The sequence below is a fragment of the Dermacentor variabilis genome, chromosome 11 (genome assembly GCF_050947875.1).
Source record: "Dermacentor variabilis isolate Ectoservices chromosome 11, ASM5094787v1, whole genome shotgun sequence".
Lineage (NCBI taxonomy): Eukaryota > Metazoa > Arthropoda > Arachnida > Ixodida > Ixodidae > Dermacentor > Dermacentor variabilis.
The window spans coordinates 489,802-513,778 of NC_134578.1; the positions used below are offsets into that span (position 1 = coordinate 489,802).

The following is a 23,977-nucleotide window of genomic DNA, read 5'->3' on the forward strand; positions in this document are numbered from 1 at the left end:
GTCAGGAGCAATTTCTAATAACATTTTTTTTAAAACTGCTAACATGACAAGGTTATAAAATGTGCTACATTGCAAAAATCTAAAGAAAGGAAAAAAGAACTGCGAAAAACAACTCTCATTCTCGGGCTGTTTACAGCCGCGCCGGTAATGGCTATGCAGTCGTTTGGTGGAACACATCATTTGGACTGGTACTGGTAAAGTATTGTTGTCTTATCTTGGCTCGTGATGATTCATCTTTTTATTGAGGTTGTAATTAATTACTTCACTTGCAATGGATTGTAAATGCTGTTTCTAACAATAACAAAGTATTCTTGTGCACGCATATTTAAGTTAACAAATATGTGCTTTGCCTTCTGACTCCCGATCGCCACTGCCACTAATTTGAAAGAACACTTTTCTTTCTCGTGTAGCAGCACACCGTGAAAACGACACTCAACAGCGCTGAAGTGCACTTGCTCAAAGCGCACTTTAGTTTGCCTGCGTGACAGGGGTATTAAAAGGGCCCTGAACTACTTTTTATCAAAGATAAGAAATGCATTTGAAGTTAAAATAGGGTATTTCAGAAATACCTTCCCACAAAATGTATTTCAATGCGTTTAGCAGAAGTGGACTTATTGGCAATCAGACACCCTCTTCACTGTGCTCCTGTTCCTTCTTCAATGCCTTGAACTTCGAAGGCTATGGAGGAGTAAGGCGTACCCACAACGCTCCGCCTTTTAAATGTCACTGTGGCACACAGTTCAAATTTATTTTTGGATGTAAACATAGACGCCACTACTTTGAATTCTGGAACCTATGACGAGCCAAATGTAAGCCAAATGTGGTTGCCCTCAGTGAGCTGCAGCGCGTTTAGCCAGTGGACTCATGGTGGCACACTGCCGAGGTCGTGATATCTGCGCTACACATCAGACCACAGCTACATGCAACTGTAGTGCGCATGCGCCGCATTTGCTTTGTGCACGACACGGCTTGAGCGTGTGCTCACGTGTATATGCTACAGTGTGACCATGCTACGTGGTGTGGACTGGCTTTGCCCTTCACCAGCTTGACCAACGGATGGTAGCCACATCCAACTTGTGCATTTTTGAAGCGCTATGAATTAGTCTGCAAAGGCATCTAACCATGAATGGCCACGAGTGAGCGTGCACTGGCAAGCATGCGCATGATCTGACCTTAAAGTTTTGCATGGTTCGAGGCTAACTGACCGTCCAAAACTAGTCAAAATTAGTGAGGCACACCGGCTACGACATCGATAAACAGGGTGGCCAAAGTTTAATTCCTACGCTGGTGGCCGCGACTGAGCGTATGTGAGCAGATGACAGTCTGCTTCTTCTGGAAGTTTGTAATTACTATCGAAATTCAAAAGCCCATTTTCGTTTACTTCAGCCTGGTTATTGAACTTATTCAACAAATATACACAGTAACAGTACGAAGAAGCGTGCAGATCCAAACACCCTTCTTGTTTGACGTCAGCTATTGGCCAATAGCAGCCGCGTATGGGAATCCGCTTTATTACTAAATAAAGCATCCAGAAGAGAACGAGGAGCAGACTTCTACTGGAAAGCGTGCATTTGAGAGACAGGTGACTTCGTGCTCTGCTTGCAAGCCCCACGCGCCGCGTACAACAGCGAAACTTGGCTAAGATATTCACAGCAGCGTGTGCTATCCGCAGACTATGTTTTTTCACAAAGCCCGTGGTGTGGTCCGAGCCCTTTAACCCTTTACTGCACGATTTTTTGTTTCCTCAGAATATATTTCATGGAGTTGTAGGGAAGGATAACAGTAGCTGTACTCCCATGGAAACTAACTTTAGTGAATTTCTGTGGTTTGAATTTGCAGAAAAAGGGTATGTTGCGTGTTTGCAACAACATGCAAATAAAGAAGAAGTTGAAGGTGAAAGATAGACTTAGTGCAATTCATGCTCGGATGTTTATTTGCACATGACAATCATTGGTGCACCTACGATTTAGTGTGCACCACAGGTGGTTCCCACATTTGGCGCAGTACGTGGTGCAGATTCCTGTGCAGCCAGGAAGCAATACAGTGTTTTCACATTATTGTCAAAATTTAGAACATAGAAGCACAGACGTACGGCTGTGCCCGTGACGACGCGACACGCAGATGTACCGCGTCCTTTAAAAAGAAATTAGCCAGAAAACATTTTGCACACATATTGAATCGAAACGGATTTATGCTCGTGGTTGTCGTCACTCCTGGAAAGGTCGCTGCATTCAGTAAAAAAGCGCTTGGGAGCCATTTCACTTTTCCGAAGAAAATAAACAAAGTACACGTTGTTGCATTTGCGCAACATAGCAACGTTCCCTCACCAGGAGCAAAATATTCCGAGATAACAATGTTTCTTTTTAATCTACAGAGTCAGGAGGATGTGGAGCTTAATGTAAGAATTTTTTTGGGGCTTTGTCTAATGGAGAAATACATTTACAAGTGGCAAAACTTATTCGTATCACTGCTCGCGGGCACGCGCAGCCTCCGCCGCGTTTGTTTTGGTAGAAGATGCGAAGGATGAGCACAGATGGCAGCACAAACGGGTACGTTTTTTAGACAAATGTTGCGGAAATGCAACAATGTGTACAGGCAGCTTTAAACGGACTTTGCTTCTGTGTTTAACGCCGTTGATCGGAACTGTTGCGTAAATGCAGCAGCAGCAGCAGCGGCGGCGGCGGCGGCGGCGGCGGTGGCAGCGGCGGTGGCAGCGGCGGCGGCGGCAGCAGCAGCAGCAGCGGCAGCAGCAGCCTGGTTACGCCCACTGCAGGGCAAAGGCCTCTCCCATACTTCTTCAACAACCCCGCTCATTTACTAATTGTGGCCATGTCGTCCCTAACTTTCTGCCGCCCCCTGCTACGCTTCCCTTCCCTTGGAATCCAGTCCGTAACCCTTAATGACCATCGGTTATCTTCCCTCCTCATTACATGTCCTGCCCATGCCCCCCATTTCTTTTTCTTGATTTCAACTAAGATGTCAACAATAAAATTCAAACAATGCTAAATGACAGGACCAGAATGAGGAGGAGACAAACACGGCGCTGATCCTTAACTCGCATTTGTTCCCTCACCCAATCTGCTCTTTTCTTATCCCTTAACATTACATCCATCATTCTTCTTTCCATAGATCGTTGCAAAAATGCATAGTAAATGCAACAAGGTGCAGTAAAGGGTTAAAACCAGTGGGCACCCTGATGCCTTGATTACATCCTTGGCTGAAAAGGCCTTAGAAAAATCAACAAACAGAATAAGAATGAGGTTCCAAAGAAAAAAAGCGAACGAGCGGCCCATCCTAATACCATACGTTCATATTGCATGTCATGGACTAAAGATGATTGTGAACAGATACAGCCTTCCTGTGGTTTTCATGGCACCTAACAAATTAATTGGTCTTTGTCATAGAGTTAACAATGGCAACCAGAAACCTGACCACAGTGAGCGCGATGTGAAGTATGCTAAAGATTTGTGGCATGTGATAAAGAAGCAGATTACTGCGTTCCAGTTTCCTGTGGAAAACATTATGTAGGACAAATCAGGAGATGCGTTAATACATGCCTGCACAAGCATAATCTTAACTGTAAGAAAGTCAGCCATCCCGAAAACATAGCTACACATTGCAGCAGGCTTGAGTGACAACCAAATTTTGAGTGCACAAGCATCATTTCCCAATCAAAAGATGCTAGAGAAAAGGAAATTATCGAAGCCTTAATAATGCTGCAGATTAGCAACACGTGCGTTACTGCACCATGAATTCTACTCACTGAAGCTGAGGTTATGTTTATTCGAGGAAAAGACAACAGAATGTTTTGATAGCACACATATGAGCAGAGATGTGAAATGGATCCTCTTCTGTCTATCTCTTTCGTGAACGCCTTGTAATTTTTTATACAAGCCATGTTTTAACTTGCTGATATCAGCACATATAAAGTTAAACCTTGATATAACGAACTTCAATATAACAAACTTCTAGATATAACAAAATGATGAGCAAAATGAGAACAAGGTGAAAGCAGGAGCCAATGTTTCAACAAGTAGACTTGTCTTCTTCAAGGCGACAAGTCCACTTGTCGAAACGTTGGCCCCTGCTTTCACCTTGTTCTCGTTTTGCTCATTGTGTTGAATATCCATCTCCCGCCTTCTCTGTGTTTTCCCTAGATATAATAAAGTAGTTTACTTTTTAAATCCTATTGTCCATAGAACATGATGTATTTTAAATCTCAATATAACGCAGTGTGTCTAATACATGATTCCAATAAAATGAAATTTCACTGCTGCTGTGAAGGAATACCGAGACAATAAACAGAACCTTTTGCAGATGCAGATGGTGAAATGGTTGAATTACATGCACCTGTTTGCGAATGCATCTTTCAAATCGCACACCGCGCGACCGACAGCACTTGCTGAAGGGGATGATGATGATGATGATATGTAGTGTTTAATGGCGCAAGGGCCAGGTTTGGCCAAAGAGCGCCATGACAAGTGGTGATGTTGACGATCTATTATGGAGATGTGACTTGGCTGTAAAGTGGCCTAAAAATTGTCGTTGTAAAGTGCGTAAAATCTACGTGCTATAAAATTATGGCGATGACTAATGACGATTACTATGAACATTAAAATCCATCGTAGAAGAATGATGCAAAATCAAAAATATGTAGGATGTTAAAATTACTTGGAGCACTGCTGCCTCGCCAGTGCCCTTGAAAGACAAGGGCCTAGAGGCATGTGCTATACTAAAGAGATATCGCAGCGGCATCCTCTGAAGAGAGGACCCGCTACGAACATGTGGGGCTAAAAACATGCAGGACAACATCTTTCAGGAAATTTAGTACTGTGTTGGTGTCAAATAAAGGTTCTGGGCCGAGTAGCATTACGGGATGTAGGGGGATGTGCTGCCGGTATGCTAGGGGAAAATGTTTCCTTCTTTCAGATTCGGCTGCCCGACACTCCAGGAGGACGTGGAGGACGGTCAGCCTCTCCCCGCATCTACCGCAGGTTGGAGGATCATTTTCAGTGAGTAAAAAGTTATGTGTGCCAAATGTGTGTCCTATTCTGAGGCGACAGAATAGGACATCTGTCCGGCGTGATTTTGTTACAGGAGGCCAGAAACCTAATTGTGGCTTTATTAAATGCAACTTATTATTTGTTTCCAGGTCCCACAATCGTTGCCAGTAGTTTCGCAGTTTCCTTCTTAAGAAGGGTTTCAGGTCTGTGACAGGGACTGCAGCAGTAGAATTAACAGTGTGTGATGCAATTGATGTGGCCATCTGGTCCGCTAGAACGTTACCCTGGATGCCCCTATGGCCAGGCACCCAGCATATAACCACATCCTGGTTAGATACATATGCTTTGCATAAGACGGAATAGAGTTCAATTATTATAGCATTTTTGTGCTTACAGAACGACATCAAAGACTTCACAACACTAAGGGAGTCCGTATATATAACTGATTTTTTGAGTTTTGATTTCCTTATATGCTTCACGGTCGACAATATTGCGTAGGCCTCAGCCGTGAAGATACTAGTTTCCGGATGCAGTAAATCGGATTCCGAGAAGGATGGACCGACGGCTGCATATGACACCCCCTCGCGTGACTTCGATGCGTCTGTGTAAAACTCTGAGCAGGAGTGTTTGTATTGCAGTTCCTGGAAATGCATCTGGATTTCAATCTCTGGAGCGTGTTTTGTAACCTGCATAAAAGATATGTCGCATTGTATCATCTGCCACTCCCAAGGAGGTAGCAGCTTAGCTAGAGGCATTAGGCGGAACTCGAGGAGTGGGACATGCATTTCATCACTAAGCTCCCTCACACGCAGCGAGAAAGGCTGTCTTACGGAGGGACGATTGCGAAAGAGTGTAGCATATGTCATGTCATTAACGGTTTTAAAACAGGGATGTTCAGGATTTGAGTGGACTTTCAGAAAATATGTTTGGCTGATGTACGTTCTCTGGATATGAAGTGACCATTCATTCGATTCTGCATATAAACTTTGTACGGGACTCGTTCTGAAAGCTCCTGTGGCTAAACGGATACCTAGATGGTGAACAGGGTCTAGCATCTTTAGCGCACTCGGGGCGGCAGAGTGACAGATTACGGCACCATAATCTAATCGTGAACGGATCAGGCTCTTATAGAGATTAATTAAGCACTTCCTGTCACTACCCCACGATGTATGAGATAGAAGTTTCATTAGGTTCATTGTTTTCAGACATTTTTCTTTTATACATTTAATGTGGGGGACGAAAGTGAGTCTGTAGTCCAGTATAACACCTAGAAATTTGTGCTCTTTGTTTACGGGTATTTGTTGTCCACATAGTTCTAAGCAAGGATCTGGGATCATTCCTCTCTTTCTTGTAAAAAGAACGCAAGAGCTTTTGTTAGGATTGATCTTAAATCCATCATTGTCTGCCCACATTGAGACTTTGTTCAGGCCATGCTGTACCTGCCTCTCGCAGACTGCGAGGTTACAAGATTTGAAAGCTATTTGTATATCGTCCACGTAGACAGAATAAAAGATTGCCGGTGGTAATGAAGCGCGAAGCGTGTTCATCTTCACGATGAAAAGTGTGCAGCTGAGCACGCCTCCTTGGGGTACACCCGTTTCTTGCATAAGAGGTCGTGAAAGTACATTGCCGACTTTTACCCGGAAGGTACGACTGGACAGATAGCTTTCTATTAGGTTAAGCATATTTCCATGGATACCCATTTCTAACAAGTCTCTTAGGATTCCGTAACGCCACATCGTATCGTACGCCTTCTCCATACCGAGGAATATGGATAAGAGGAATTGTTTGTGTACAAATGCGTCCCGGATATTTGCTTCTACACGTATAAGATGGTCATTTGTGGAGCGCCCTTCTCGGAAGCCACACTGATAGGGATCAAGGATTTTGCTCTGTTCAAGGAAATGAATGAGTCGCCGGTTAATCATTTTTTCAAACACCTTACAAATGCAACTTGTGAGGGCTATCGGGCGGTAACTTGCCACTGAGGAAGGGTCCTTGCCTTGTTTCAAAACAGGGACCACAATGGCTTCCTTCCATGCGGTTGGAAGGTACCCTGCATCCCAAATGGTGTTGAAAAGTGTGAGTAGTGTAACCTGCGTGTCATTGTGTAAGTTTTTGAGCATTTCATACATAATTCTATCAGATCCTGGTGCGGAGCTGTTGTATGCGCTCAAGGCAGCTCTCAATTCGGCAATACAAAAAGGACGGTTGTAAGGCTCATTCTTTCGACCTTTTCTTATTAATGGCTTACGTTCTTCTGTTTGTTTGTATTTGAGAAAGGATTGTGTATAATTTGTTGGACTTGACACACTCTCAAAATATTCCCCAAGTGAGTCTGCCTGGTCTTGCAGTGTATCGCCCTGTGTGTTTACCAGGGGGACTGAGTATGTTTGCCGCCCTCTAATCCTATTAACTCTGTTCCAGGCTTTGGCCTCATCCCTAAACGAGTTAATACTCGATAGATACTTTTGCCAGCTTTCTCTTCTGGCCTGTCGGCGGGTTCTCCTACCTTGGGATTTTACTTTTTTAAAGTTGACAAGATTTTCTGCAGTGGGCGAAGCGCGTAGCAACCCCCACGCTTTGTTCTGATTCCTACGTGCGATTCTGCATTCATTGTTCCACCACGGGACATGCCGTTAGCATGCCGAGCCGCTTAATTCACGTATGCATTTAGATGCGGCATCTATTACGAAGGCTGTGAAGTACTCCACAGCAGCATCGATTTCTAAAGAAGACATGTCATCCCATGATATACTAGTTAAGTTTCGGAACCTCTCCCAGTCTGCTGTGTCAATCTTCCACCTAGGAGCGTGTGGTGGATATTCGTTTTCTTTAGGTGATCTTAGCAGTATAGGGAAGTGGTCGCTGCCGTAAGGGTTGTCGGTAACTTCCCATTCAAGTTCAGGCAGTACAGACGGGGTGACTATGATAAGATCTATGGAAGAATAGGTTCTGTTTGCTAGAGAGTAATATGTGTGTTGCTTCTTATTCAACAGACACGCACCAGAAGAAAAAAGGAATTGTTCGACAAGACGTCCTCGCGCATCTATACGAGGGTCGCCCCACAGGTAGTTATGCGCATTGAAATCGCCAAGAACAACATAGGGTTCTGGCAATTCATCTATAAAGGACTGAAATTCATGTTTGCTTAGTTTATAACGTGGGGGAATATAAAGCGAGGAAATAGTGATAAGTTTGTTTAGCAGAATAGCCCGAACCGCCACTGCCTCAAGGGCCGTTCGTAGCTGTACATGTTGACAGGCTATGCTTTTTTGAATTATAATTGCAACACCGCCCGATGATGCGACAGCATCATCGCGATCTTTGCGAAATGTAACATACTGTCGAAGAAAGTTTTTGTATTTTGATTTCAAGTGTGTTTCCTGTAAACACAGCACTTTTGGATTGTGTTTATGGATGAGTTCTTGAACATCATCAAGATTCCTAAGAGACCTCTGACATTCCATTGAATGATTTGTGTATCCATATTTTAAATTAAATTAGTGCTGTGTTTACGGAAAGGGAAGGGATGTCTTAGATTACAGAACCCTTTCGAGGCCCTGTAATAGGGGTTTTGCTCTTTCTGAAGCGTTCGAGCGAACCTCGGTGCTCCTTAGGCGTTTGGTGCGCCTTGAGGACAGGTGTAGTGTCCATTGCCTCTTGTGAGACGCCGGACAAGCGCTCTTGCGAGCGAGATGTTTTCTGCGAGAGTCCTGCCCTGGAAGGCAAAACCCCTGCGCCCCCCAGCCCGGAGGTCGATGGGGCTCCCTGAGGGATTTGGCTGCGCCGGCCGTTGCCAGCGCTGGAAGGGGCCTCGGAGGTTGGGGCAGCCTCGGCTGCGCCCACCTTCGGGTTCGATGGCCCCGTCTGCTCGGTTGGCGGAGCAGCGCTAGCTGCAACCACCGTGGGGGCAGATGGCGTGACTGCCGACTCACTGACTGTGGGTCGGACAGCCGCCGGAGGCCGTTGTGACGCTGCCCCCTGACGAGCCACATCGGCAAAGGTTTTCTTTGGCAGGTATGCTACCCGCCTTCGTGCCTCTTTGAACGATATATTCTCTTTTATTTTTATAGTCACAATTTCTTTTTCCTTCTTCCAGGAGGGGCACGACCGCGAGTAGGCGGCGTGGTCCCCGTCACAGTTTGCACAGTGTAGAGAGTTCTTACATGCTTCAGTGGCGTGTTCAAGGGCACTGCATTTGGCGCATGTTTGGCGGCCTCGGCAGCTCTGCGAACTGTGGCCGAAACGCTGGCATTTGAAGCATCTTAGGGGATTTCGCACATATGGTCTGACACGGAGCTTGATGTACCCGGCCTCTACAGACTCGGGCAGAATACTTGAACCGAATGTGAGTATCAGGTGCTTTGTTTGAATTTCTTTTCCATCCCTTCTTATCTTAATTCTTCTCACATTGACAACATTCTGATCACTGAAGCCCTCCAGGAGCTCAGCCTCTGTCAGCTGGAGCAAATCGTCATCCGAGACAACGCCGCGGGTGGTGTTGAGAGTGCGGTGTGGAGTCACTGTTAGTGGAACATCTCCAAATGATACTAGACTGGGCAACTTCTCGTACTGTTTCTGATCATGGAGCTCTAACAGGAGATCACCACTTGCCAGCCTTGATACCTTGTAGCCTGGACCAAGGACATCAGTTAAGGACTTGGAAACTAGAAAAGGGGAAATGTTTCGTACTTGTTTTTCTGATTTTTCTGAGTGGATCACATGGTAACGTGGGAAGTTTTGTCTTTGTCGTCCAAGGAACTGGAAAACTTCATCGGTGCGCCCTCTTTTGTGAGGGCGATCAGGAAGCGGAGGGAAGGAGCTAGCCATAAAGGAATTGAATTTTCGGCAACAACGCCAGCCACCCACCATGGAGCCCTACAAGGGGACGTTGCAGGGACTGTAAAAACAGGTCCTGCAAACGCCAGCTTTACGTTGTCACTATAACCAAATATGAGATAACCTAGGTTGGTTATTCACACAAGGTTAACCCTTGCTGCCTGGAAAAATTGGAAGTAAGCGGAAGCTAGGAGAAGACAGGAAAGATGAAAAGTAAGAGAAAGACGTAGATTAGAGGGAGAGAGAGACAGGAAAAGGCAACTACCGATTTCCCCCGGGTGGGTCAGTCCGGGGGTGCCGTCTACGTGAAGCCGAGGCCAAAGGGGTGTGTTGCCGCCGCCGAGGGGCCGTAAAGGTCCAAACACCCGGCATTGGCTCAACCCCCAGGATCCCCTTTTCCCCGGACACGGCTAAGCCGCGCACGGCTACACGCAGGAGGGTCCAACCCTCGTGTGCTCGGGTACGTGGTGTCGCAACACACCAAACGCCTGCTGACGCAGACGCCCCTGCGGGGTTGCTGAAGGGGAGCAGCATCACATTCCGCATAAAGTCGAAGTGCAATAACACCTATCATGTCATAGCGCCCTGCCCGGTGTATGGTTTGGGTGTGAGTGAAAGCATACAGGGGTGAGTTGAGAAGGATAGTGGCTTGATGAGCAGTCTTCTCGTGAACAAGAAGGAAGAGGGGGAGAGGAGCTAGCTCATGGTAATGCGATCAAGTACGCACAAGGGTGGAAAGGGAAAAGAGTGGGGGTAAATTGGTGCGCATCTCCTTTTCTAGCACAGCTGTGGCGGCACATGGCTGTCAGCATGTCTTGTTTTAGAAGAAATCTGCTGCACGTGTAAAGACTGGGTGAGCTGAGATGTGGTGGCTTTGTGCGCTGTCTTCCCACATGTTTAGAGCTGGAGGTTGTGTAATCTCGAGTTCCGGAGACACGTTGAAGCAAGAGGCAGACGGAAGCGCTCACTCCCCACTGCTGGTGCTTTTCATGATAACGTTGTCCCACTGCAGGCAACACTACCAGCCGCGGGGGTGGAATGGACGCAAAAGCATGGCTGGCTTCGCTCTGTACTGCCGATGCAAAGATATAGTCGGCATGGCATGAAACCGTACCTTTCATTGCCGACTCTCAAATTCAACAAGATAACTTTTTCTCATTGTAATTTGCTTTTTCCGACTGCTTGATAATTAGGAAAACCTTGTGGCCCCTCCCGTGTAAGAAAAATCTATTGGTTACTGTACTTATTTCCATAACAGATTGAATTTCAATATAACAAAATTCTGATATAATGAAGAAAATTGCCGATTTTACCGACTTTGTTATATTGAGGTTTAACTGCATATACTGAACGATTGTGTGAAATAAACATTGGTTAGTTTGCGCTTGTCCAGTGTCATCTTCGTCCTTTCTTGGTGTCAGAGTCTTATTTCCCAACAGCAGGCTGCAATCATTCGACATGTACAACCAACTAGCTTCAACCTTAGCTCTTTTAAGTCTGCGAGTTGCCAGTACATGGTTAATTGTGGATTAACACGTCTCTGAAGCAAAGACATCCTTGGCTGCATGCAGTAAGTCACAAATGTGCTCGCTTCAAGTTTTAACATGCCGTATCACTTGACAGTTGGCAATAAGGGTGGACACATTTTCATGAAGGCATTGTGGACCAGTTTATTTGATGCATGAAAGTGTGCCTGGCTTTGCTTAATTCGTACCACCGATGTGGGGATATCATCAACTTGGCATGACACTGTATCATTTATCGCCAACTCCCACATTTATAAAAATGAAATGCTTTCTCATTCAAATTTACTTTCTTCAATTGCCTGATAATTCGAAAAATTCTGCGAACCCTTTCTATGTGAGGAAAATTGATCGGTGACTGTACTCATTTGCATAAAAGGCCAAATTTCAATACAACAAAATTTACAATTCATACAAAGCATGTTTTCTGACTAATGGTAGTCAAGAGTAGAGAAACAACGGAATTTCTACACAGCCTACACTTTTCTTTGGGCTGCTCTATAGGATGGAAAGCAAGTAAAAAGTCCCTACAATAGATCTTGCAGCACTAGTAATATAATAGAGAAAAGACGGGGAATGCGGGAGATGGAGATTCAAGACGATGAGCAAAACATGAACAAGGTGAATGCAGGAGCAAACGTTTCGACAAGTGGACTTGTCTTCTTCAAGAAGACAAGTCCACTTGTCGAAACGTTGGCTCCTGCATTCACCTTGTTCACGTTTTGCTCACAGTAATATAATAATGGCACAAGCACTGTGGAAATTCACAAGGTGGAGGAGCTACTTTAATGGGACATTGAACTTTATTAACTCTTTTGTTACCACGAGAAAATGGTCATTTTTTATGTCTCAGAAAAAAACGATTTACCACTCCAAATAATATTCCAGCACATATCGCAGCAAAGCATATCGTGCATAATGAAATGCTCTTTCCAAAAACATACGTTGCCAAACAAAAAAATTTAATAGGTAAAACATAAAAATTTTAGAAAGTGCCATTTTTGCTAGTGGATAAAAACAACAATAAACAGATATATCTACAAAAACATTAAAGTATCAAAGGAAATTCAGAATATTCCTTTCAAAGATAAATAACCCAGCAATAGTGTCTGAAAAAATAAGTGCTCAGTACACTGCCGTTCTTCGGATACAATAAAGATACTAAGACCAGTTCATCGCGTATGCCATGCAGTGAAGCAGTTCCTGGATGTTGTGAAGCATAGGTGCACTCCGCACTTTTTCCATAAAACACCTGGTTTTTGTTCAACTTTGTGGTCCTCATAACATATTTTACAGTTCCGCCTTTTTGGCATCTTCTGAGGATTGCCCGATGAGAAGTCCAAGGAACGTACTTCACCAGTTCCTCTAGAGTCATGCACCTCTTCCAGGACCGATCGCTCTCAGCATAGCTGGGCAACTATAAGATTTTGCATCCAAGCATATCTGTTTGCATTTTTGCAGATTGTCTTTATCATCTCTGCAGAGATGAAGAGTAGAAAGAAATCCCATGCCGTTGTACACTATCTTGCACTGATCCGTAGTGTTTGGCTGAGATGTGCTAAGGGCGGCTGTCTTGGCGTGAACGGAAGTTTTTTTGACACAGGCAGTGACACAGGCAGCACCCCTTGCCTAGATTTTACAAGAGAAGCAAAAGCGAAACTCTTGGAAACTGGTTGAAAATGCCAGGTCCACATGTTGGACATGCGGCGGACGTTCAGAAACCCACTTTGGCAGAATAAAATGATTCGGACTCCAAACCAAAGTGCAATAGTGAACAGCTGGCATTATTTTCATTTAATTATCACTGCTCAGCACTGCCGGACGGCAAAGCCGGTGACATAATTTAATTCTTCACTTGCTGGGAGTCATTTCATTACAAAATTTTCACGCTAGTGCAGCGTAATCGTGAGCAGCATGCTTTTTTCTCAAGCGCGGCAGAAGGTGACAGCCACGCCTCTTTTTTGCTACAACAGATGCACATTGGTTCGCAAAAAGGTCTGTCAAAAATCACAACTTCGCCGGAGCACGAAAATTTAAACTGATTCTGAAAGTTCAGTGCCTGTGCTAACTACAGAATGGCCTTAAGTGGATAAGATACGGCTCTAACATGTTGAAATCGGCAATCTAAAGCATCGATCACCAGTGATCGATTTGTATAGGCATGGTAATGTGGCAGACAAAGTTGTTTGGTCGCCTTCCTTGCGGGGAGCCTCCTCAGTTCAGAAAGCCATGTGACTGTGCTTTGTTCACCAGTTGGCACTGGTCATTAAGGTTGAGGCTATTGAGCTTGGTCTCCCACTGTTACAGTGTGGCGAGGGGGTAGGGGTGATGTTGGTGTTTTCGTTGAATTCCCATACCATATCATACAGGGTGTCTGGCGTGTGGCACAATTTGCAGTCGTATTTATAAAGTGTGTGGTAAATGAGACGGTATATCGCGTCGTGTGGGAAAGTGTTGGTCCGTAGTCCGTAAGTTATAGTGCCCTCTCTCACGAGTTTCAAATGTGGCTGGGTATAGATTCTTCCTCCAGTCTATGGTGTGTGAGTACGTCCGTGTATCTGCGCGGTATGGGTTCGTATGGTTCGTATGGGCACGTTATGGGTTCGATGCTGCCCGGAGAGTATGTTCTTGGGCTGCAGCATGGCTGCCTCAAACACTCGGGAATATCCCGGTATCCAGAGTATGTACAGTTCGGGTAAGGGATTGGAGTGTTCAAGGATGCATAGGGCGGCTGTCGATATTCTGCCTATCATGCCATTGCAGCATGCTCTTAGTCAGTCTGCCAGGACTGAGTTGACCGTCGTGGCTGCTAGGGCTAGTGCTACCTCTTCCGCATTGCCTGTGCTGCATGTACTGTGGTCGCTGCAAGTTCTTCCTTTAGGTTGTTAGCTACGCTAAGGGCGTATGCCGGCCTGCCTCTGGACTTGGCTGTGTCAGTGTATCTGACTGTTTCCTCTTTCCCGCTGCAGTGCGCTCTCTCTCGCCTCTCTTCATGCTGCGTTGTGTTCCCGGTACATCTTTTTTGAGATAAGAGAACCTTCTACTTGGTTCATGATTTGCAGTGAGATTCGTTGCTTACAGTTCGGTTTGTCTTACATGTTGTATCGCATCAGGCGTAACGTAGCCCAGCATACTGTCATGATTTCCAGGTGTTCTAATTGGCTGGTACATTGCGCTTCAGCGAGTTCCTCTCACAGGTTGTGTACACCCAATTGAAGGAGTTTCTCCATAGACGTAGTGGGGGAAGGCCCAAGGCAAGATTGCGCATCTTGCATAAGAAGATGCTCATCTTCTCACTTTCGCTGTTTAAGCAGAGGAAACGCGTGCTATACGTGACACGGCTGATGACTTTTACGACAAGGAAAAAAATCTCCTTCACCTAATACAACCTACGTGGATTTCTCAGAAAGGAAGCTTTGCAGTCAAAGAAAAATTTGTCTTGGTCCGGAATCAAAACCAGGACCAATGCCATTCCAGGCCGTTGCTCCGAGGTGACCAGGAGATTAACAGATAGCAGCATGAGGACAAATTAATCAACACTTTGAAGAAGAAGAAATACAGCAAATTAGTTGTGTGGAAATTCACAAGGTGTAAGAAGTTTCATGACAGGAAAGAATTGTCACCGAAGCGATAAAAAGCATTCTCGAAACGGGGTTGCAGTTAAGTAAAATTTATCTTGGTCCTGGGATGAAATCTTAGACCTTTAAGGGCAGTCGCTCTAACCCCTGAGAAAACCAGGAAAAATTTTTGGACTGTAAAGCTTTCAAAGAAACCCATCTGGTCTTATAATTTTTTCTAAGCTTGAGCTACTCTAAACTGAATGACAACTTTTCCCTATCAAGTAGTGCTGTTCTTGGACTGGCAGCACAATCAAGACGGTCAGCTAGGCACTTGGAATACTCACCACGACCATGTCATCACAACAGGCAGCACATGTGCAAGATGTGGCATGTGGCATCAAGATGCCGTCCTCAATAAGGCACAGGAGAGTGCGTCCCGCATAGCGGATGCTGCGCTTCCAGTCCTTGCTGTTTGCCCGCCCACACAGGGCCTCAAACTCTGATGGTGTGTACCACCGACTGCCAGATTTGATGCAGCGGCCCCTGCCTCCTGGAATGGAAGGCGGATACCTTTCTGATTAAATGAATATTCAGCAGCATCACATTGCAAACATGGTCATACAGCCTCAAGTGCAACTTGGAACTTACTCTGAGAACTGCACTTCACCACAAGAACTTGTTATATTGAAGTATGCACAGTGGTCACAATCATTTCATCCCTTCCAGGTGTTCCCATATGCCTCACGTGGTGGAGAGCAAACTAATGCATGATGAATCCCTACAGGCAAATTAGGTCACTGATACCAAACAGGAGGAGTCACTTCCACGTACAATTTCACATTTACCATGATGACAACTCAAAAGCTGTATAGACAGTGGTGCCATGCTGTTTTCTCTTGAAATATCACAGCAGTGATCAGCATCTGGGGCATGAACAACTATTTGAGATGATGCTGCAGGGTATCATTACGACATCATCATTACAATAAAGTTGTTCAGAGCCAAATGAAGCAAGAAAGAGAAAGCCATTCATTAAGCAAACTTTTTAACTTGTTAGTGTTGCCTCAGGTGGCTATTTACATAGCACCTAGTGTATGCCATACTGGCATTTACTGCAAGGGAAGTAAAACAAATCAGGTAGCTAGAGCAGGCAACAGAGGAATTTTGTGTTTTTTGTTACTTACAAGCCATATGAGACTACATCTCAGACCACAAAGCTTCAAAAGTTTTTGAGGCAAAGCAAGAAGGCACAACGAATTGTAATGACCCTAAGGCCTTCTCAACTATAAAACAACAATTCTTTCATACAGTAACAGCTGAGTTTTGTTTTTCCCCTTTGTTTCTAAGCATACTGCTCAACAAAAGAGTACATATCTTATATTGCACTGAACTAATCAGAACTCACTGGATACCAAAAGCATACCTGTGTGACAGGAGCTTGGATGACAGAGTTAAGGTCATCATCATCAGCCTATCTATGCCCACTGCAGGATGAAGGCCTCTTCTAGCGATCATTAATTGCATAACCTGCCCCTCTCTTACGCTTGCAAACTTCCTAATTTCATCACACCACCTAATTCTCTGCCCTCCTCGATTGTACTCCTTTTCTCTTGGCGCCCATTGTGTAACTCTAATAGACCACCGGCTATCTGCTGTACACATTAAATGGCCTGCCCAGCTCCATTTTTCCTCTTAATGTCAACTAGAATATTGGCTACCCCCACTTGCTCTTCCCGTCTCTTCACATTATATGCCCAATATGTTTTTGTTCCATCGCTTGTTGCGTTGCCCTGGACTTTTTCTCAAGCTTTATTGTTGACCTCCAAGTTTCTACCCAATATGTTAGCACTGGTAGAATACAATGATTGTAAACTTTTCTTTTCAAACATAAGCAGTAAGCTGCCAGTCATGATTCAGTAATGCCTGCCAAGTCAAGATGCTAGGCACTCAAAATGCAGGGTGCAAGGTACAAACCTTACACCCTGTATTTCGGTGTCGAGGTTGTAGGGAGGACCTGGCTCTTTGTCGGGAACTAGGAGTACAGGATTTAATTACAATATTTACATTAAAACATGAGATACATTCTAACAGTTTAGCATGGCTCCCAAATAGAGCACGCAAGATGAAGCACACAGCACATAAGCTCCAAGCACACCACTTGTCGAGCACACAGCTACTTAAAAACACTCTGTCCTCCCTAGATGAGGGAAAAACTGCTGTCCAACCTTCGTTCAATCGGACCGTCTACAATCGTTGGAGGCGTGGTCAACCCACCTTCGAGGGGGAGGGCTCACACGCTCACATATGCACTTTGGATTCCTAGAACCCACTGAGTTGAGCGGGTCCTCGTAGCTAGGTTTTCACACTTGACCCCAGCCAGCGCCTCTTAATTCCAGAGCTGACTTCTCCGGTAGCCGCCACGAGTGTCAGCAGACTGTGACGAATTCTGGGGCGCGAGGAAAAATGCACCGCAAAACACCCTTTTCCGAGAAGCTCTCTTGCTGCAAATAGACCATGAAGGCGACAGCGAACCAGGTAACAATACACGGTCCGCCAAACGTGGCTTGACTTGCAGGCGCCGTCGACTCGACGAACGAGGTGCATGGTTGATTAACATTGCTGCGGTCTCGTTTTCCAAAGGAAGTGCATGGTCGGTTAGTGTTGTCGGCGTTGCCGGTTCTCTGAAGGACGCCAACCCCGCGGGTCGATCGAAACAACTGCAGCAGGCTGAGATAGGTTTGCAGAGCAGTACCCCTGCAGGCCGATCATAACAGCTCCTCCATGGCCCGGACAATCTCAACTGGCCAGTGCTGACAACCGCTGGGCAGGAAGAGAATGGCTGGCAAGCAAGAATACAGCTTAGCTCTCCGCAAACACTGCGCCCTCGGAATGCCTTAAACCATCTCACAACAACCGGCGCAGAAGAGTCGATACCGGCAACACAATACCACTCAGCATGCAAACGCCCGGAATCAGCTGTTAACCCACCAGGCTTCCTATAAAAATTTCAATGCAAGCTGCTCAGCTGGAAACCCCAAATTTTGGCCCCAAAATTTTGTGCCGCAAAGCGAGCGTTCAGGTTCCCCCCGAGTTTAACCAGGTCTGACTGTCGTTCTGCACAAAAGCAAAGGTATACGCAGAACTAAACCGTAGGCTCTCAACCACTAATACCCGAAAACTTAAGCAGCCGAACTTTACAAACAGCCTGTTTTTACCCTACCGCAGTGGCATACTTATCGCATGTACTGGTGCCACTGAAGTCTGGTCAGCTCCATAGGTACGTAATCACAATCGTGCTAGCTTTGTGGTCCCTATTCAGAATGCGTACTTGCATCGTGCGCATACGTTTCATCAAGCTTACTCTCGTTTTTTTCTCTAGTCCATACAGGACACGTACCTTGAACAAACAACTAAACTTGCGTCACTTACGCACTCCGCAGAACCCTTAAAAAAATTTGTCTTCTAGTAACTAGTTCCACGCATGCTTACTAGAGAATTCAGAACGCGGCCACCCTTAACACACACGAGCAACCCAGTCCTAAACCTTCTGCTTCCTTCTGTCCACACAGGACATGTGTTAATGGAACTAAGAACGCTTCTCTGTGCAAATTATGCACTTACTGAAAACCTATGTGCTTCACCTTTGAAACTTCGAAAACACTTCTAAAACAAACAAGGTTAACTAATACTCACGCGCGTTACCATAGGCCTCTCACCGATAACCTTGACCTTCAGGTTACTCACAAAAAAAAAGAAAGCCTATCTACTCGTTCATTAAAGGGACACTAAAGGTTACTATTAAGTCAACGTGGACTGTTGAAATACCATCCCAGAAACCTCGAAACGCTTGTTTCGTGCCAAGGAGAGACTTATTTTAAGAGAAAATGCCTTCTGAAGCGTCCGCGTACCTCTAGCGCAGTTCAAATCGCCCGCCCTCCGATCGAGGAGAACTGACATCATGGTCTCATAGTGACGTTGCGCCATCGGTGAGTAGAACGGCGTCCGCAGACGGCGCTACGGCTTTTCTGCGCAAAACGCGAACGCGCGGCCAGAAACAGAGCCAAGACAGAGCCGACAGCAGAGCGAAAGCGGGAGTAAGGTGGCTAGCGGAAGGAGAAACGAATTACGTCCCACATTACGTACCACGGCACACGGAGAGTCCGTTTTCGTTAAACTATAGGCTGCAGCGAGCTCGCAGCGTGGTCGGCGTGGTCTATGAGAAGCGACGAGCCTTTTCGCACTCGCAACAGGGCATAAAAATGTGCGAATCGACGCAAAACTCGGCCTAGAAACGTGCTTCGCCACAGCCAGGGCTCAATACGACCCAAGCTGGCACGACCCAGATGTCGTTTCCCGCACCGCCACCAGGCGCCGCTACTATACCTCACACTCCAGCGCAAGACGCCCATAAGCTGGTACTTCATTCTATGACGCTAACTTCGACGCTCGTCGCAATGGACCCTGACACCGACAGATTGGCTCGCGATGGTGGGCTCAACTTCAGCGATTTGAGCACCGACGAGCGCGACCTGCTTCTGAGGGCTCGCACTGCCGGCGTCGTTGCGTACTACGACGGCGGCCTCGACACCGGCTCTCCGGAGCGGGAAAGCAACGAGGGCTTCCCACGACATCACACGGACGTGGCATTCTCGCTGCTTGTTCCAAATGAAAGTTTCGCGAGCAGAACCCTCACAGCACGACGCGATAACGAAACTACTGAAACTCTAAAGCGTGCGCGGCGCAGAGTCGAGCGAAAACGAAACCTTTCGAACACCCATATTACTGAAGGGTAACGTCAAAATGTTATTTTTTCCTAGAATCGAATAGACGTAGACAAGTAGCATTTTTTCCGGCTTATAATCGAATGAAATGATATTTTTAATACGAGTAGTTGAGTATTAGTAACACAAATTATGAGGAGACCTTTCGTCATCGGGCTAGTACCGGAATGTCGCTGGGGGGTCTCAAATCGTGTCATGCATTTACCTCAATTTCTCGGTTACTAAAGCTCTGTTCGCGATTATATTGACGCCTTAGACGTTCTAGAACATTGCTCTACAACTTTAACTTGAGTTTCTGGTAACCTTTAGTGTCCCTTTAACACCTCGCGAAACTAAATGTCTACATAAAATTCATCTTTCAAATCTCGGAGCTTCTAAAACGAAAACACAAAGCTCGTACCTTACATACTGAAAGAAACTTTAATTTTAAATCGCGAAAATTTTCAAATGCTTAAAAATAAAACAAAACAACATGTTTCAGTTCTATGGAAGCTGTCTTCATCTTCCGTTCCCAACGTTTACAACTGACTCATACTTTTGAGTCTTACTCGAGGTGGTCGCAGTTCGAAAGCTATTCTGGCTACCCAGGAGCAACAAAAGGGCCGACACACTATCAGCTCTTTCAAGACGTTACAGTCTCCTGCCAATTTGCGTCCTGGTGTCAGGCTTCCATCACGAACTCGACTGACCGCGTCACGACTCCCTGCCACCTCGTCTCGTCTTGCCACCCTGCGCTCCTTCGCACTACATGCTGCACCCTGAAAAGAAAGACGGAACTACGAGGAACATAACTGCCCCGTGCCCTTTGTCCATGCAGAACATGCTTCTCGGTGTCTTTTTGACCGGTGGCTCGAACGTGCTTGATGCACCAACGTCGTCGACGATGACCGCACCTTTTTTTCTTCGCGCCCTGGCTTTTTGCACCTGTCGCCGTCATTGGCTGCGCTACTTTATTTACCGCTTTCCGATCTTTACTGCGCTTCTTTCTACGTTGCTTTCTCTTTGAAGTCCCTTTCATGCCGCCTTTTCGCGCCTCGTGCTGGACGGTACACATCTCGTCTGCCCAGATCGCTCTCCTACCTGCACGGTCTGAGTGATTTTCATTTAAATCAACTGTCTCTTTGCCTCGACTGGCGGACAGCTCAACCGACTCTGGAACAATGCAGCAGTCTTTACTCGAGCTATGCTTCATCTGTCACTCTTGCGAACTGCCCTCTACTGCATTGCCCAGCTCACAATGTGCATCGGCACAGAGCTTGTCGGTCTCAATCGCTGTGTCACCCATACAGTCCGAATGATTCTTAACTAAATCGTCCCTCTCTTGGCTACCTAGACTGGCGGACAGCTGCACCGATCCCTGAACAATGCAACTGTCTTCCCTTGAGCCACGCAGCTCGCAATCTTGTGAACTGCCCTCAACCGCATCGTCCGGCTGGCACTGCACTTCGGCACGCAGATCCGACTCGACAGTTATCTCAACATGGGCGCTCGTGTCTGTCGGGTCAGCAGTACTCTGTAATTCGTTAACAACCTTGTTAACATTACATGCGACACACACACGTGGTGACTGTGCCAATTCATTCACAGCTGGCCTAGCCGTTTCTATAGTGCTCTGTTGGCACAGCACCTCGTCGCTCTCACTACGGCCTTTAACGGCCTCTATTGCCACTAAGGTATCGTTAGCTGCTAGCACTTCGAGTTCACCTATGAATGTGCGGCTAATCTCGCAGGTGCTACTCCTTCTCTGGGTTTTCAACCAAAATCTGCTATAGACTTCCTCCTACTTTCGCTGCGTCCAGTCTACAGATTTCTCAAGCCACTGTTGTAACCGTTCAATTGACTGCTCCAAACCTTGAATCTCTTTATTCAATGCAGCAATGTACCGCCTCGTTACTTCTGTTAAGCCTTCTTCCTGCGAAATTCTTTTCAGTTTCTGCCTAGCTTCTTCCCGTTTTTGCCTCATTTCTTCCTGTTCTTGCCTAATTGCTTTCTGTTCCCGTTTTTTTGCTTAGAATTCAGTTACCTAGATGTTCGATAAATTTCAAATCACTGTCACTTTGGAGAATGGTGTTACGAATTTCTCCTTCTGTCAAGTCCTCCTCTATGTCTGCCTCGACCTCTTCACACAACCACAACAGGTCAGCTCTCGTCAAACACAATAGGACCATGGTCGCTACTTTAAGCTTTGGCTCTGCTTCAACACAATACTTGCTGCGATACCCACGCAAATCAGAATACAAGTAAATGATCCCTAGCAATTAAAATCTACAAACACAGAGAAATTGAAGCCTGGTAAATCTTACAGCCAAAACCAAACGCTTACCCACTCAAGCAGCACATATCATCAGTCCTCCACCGTATCCAGTCAGTTGTAAGAGGTGGTCAATCCCAAGTTGCCTCCAACTTGATCGGGATACCGGTCGGTCACCATGTTCCAAAGTCCGTGAGCTCTCATTTCTGTCTACGAGTTGTAGGCCGATCCCACCGCTGCCACCAGATGTAAGGTTTGTGGTCGGGCGGGAACTAGGAGTACAGGATTTAATTACAATATTTACATTAAAACATAAGATACATTCTAACAGTTTAGCATGTCTCCCAAATGGAGCACGCAAGACGAAGCACACAGCACACAAGCTCCAAGCACACCGCTTGTCGAGCACACAGCTACTTAAAAACATTCTGTCCTCCCTAGATGTAGGAAAACTGCTGTCCAACCTTTGTCCAATTGGACCGTCTACAATCGTTGGAGGCTTGGTCAACCCACCTTCGAGGGGGAGGGCTCACACACTCACATACGCACTTTGGATTCCTAGAACCCACTGAGTTGAGCGGGTCCTCGTAGCTAGGTTTTCACACTTGACCCCAGCCAGCGCCTCTTAATTCCAGAGCTGACTTCTCCGGTAGCCGCCACGAGTGTCAGCAGACTGTGACGAATTCTGGGGCCCGAGGAAAAATGCACCGCAAAACACCCTTTTCCGAGAAGCTCTCTTGCTGCGAATAGGTCATGAAGGCGACAGCGAACCAGGTAACAATACACGGTCCGCCAAACGTGGCTTGACTTGCAGGTGCCATCGACTCGACGAACGAGGTGCATGGTTGATTAACATTGCTGCAGTCTCCAGTTCTCTGAAGGAAGTGCATGGTTGGTTAGCATTGTTGGCGTCGCCGGTTCTCTGAAGGACGCCACTTCCGCGGGTCGATCGAAATAAGTGCAGCGGGCTGAGATAGGTTTGCAGAGCAGTACCCCCTGCAGGCTGATCATAACAATGGGTTCTGCAGAGTTCTCGGCCCAACCTATTCCAAAAATAATGTGTATAACTTTGTTAATTTTCATCAAAAAGAACATACTTTCATGTGACAGAGTGCAGAATTTTACATGTCTGATTATTAATTTCATTTTTTTTTTCAGGTAGTAGGCTTAGCTATGTCAAAGGCAAATGCAGAGTTTTTTGCCTTATGAACGTCAGGCTATTAAGAATTTATTCTCCTGCAGAAGAAAACTTCAAAGGAAATTTATGAAAAATGTGAGCAGAACATGGGGTTTGAAAAGTGCCTGTCCTACACACCACTGTTAAGAAGTGGCGCTCACAATTTCAATGTGGCTATTCGGAACCAAAGATGTAGCAAGGTCCGCAAGCCCTTCAACCACTACAGCTCCTTATATTGTTGATTGTGTCGTCGACCTGATACATGGAGGTCAACAAATCTATGCTAAATTTCTTGCTGCGACACTAAGTATATCCAGGGAACAAGTCACATCTTTAAGTTATGAGCTGTTGGCAATGCATAAGCAGTCAGTAAAAATGGATGCCAAAATGTTTGATTGCCAATGAAAAGTGCCATAAGGTGGAAGCATCAAAGCTCATTTTGGTGCATTCTGAGCGATCTGCCAATGACTTGATCAGCCATTTGGTCACTCTGGACAAAATGTTGCAGCTTCACTATAATCCTGAAACTGCAGAGCAGTTTTTTGCAGCAGCGGTGCTTAAGTCCTCCATGGCCAAATAATAAAGTCAGGGCCAGTCGGGAACGTTATGGGTACAATATTTTTGGAATAAAGAAAAGATATTACTAATCGACTATATCCACAAAGGTCGTACAGTGAACGCAGAGTACTACTGAAACTTATTGCCACAATGAAAAAATGTCTTAAAGAGCAAGTGAAAAGGGAAGTTGCAGAAAGGTGTTCACTTTTACAGGAAAATAGCCCTGCACATAGAGGTGCAAGAACAATGTTTCTTTTTATCAAAGTAAGGTATAAATGCATT

The 23,977-nt window shown here is 45.8% G+C and overlaps 1 protein-coding gene across 2 annotated transcripts in view; it reads right to left on the reverse strand.

Moving 5' to 3' along the window:
• The window catches only part of LOC142564058 (deformed epidermal autoregulatory factor 1 homolog), a 137,410-nt gene that overhangs the window by 108,839 nt on the left and 4,594 nt on the right, over positions 1–23,977 (reverse strand). For both annotated transcript variants that reach the window (XM_075674877.1, XM_075674878.1), the window contains exon 3: positions 15,273–15,478. In XM_075674877.1, coding sequence (XP_075530992.1) covers positions 15,273–15,478 — 206 coding nt within the window. The remainder of the gene's footprint in view (positions 1–15,272; positions 15,479–23,977) is intronic.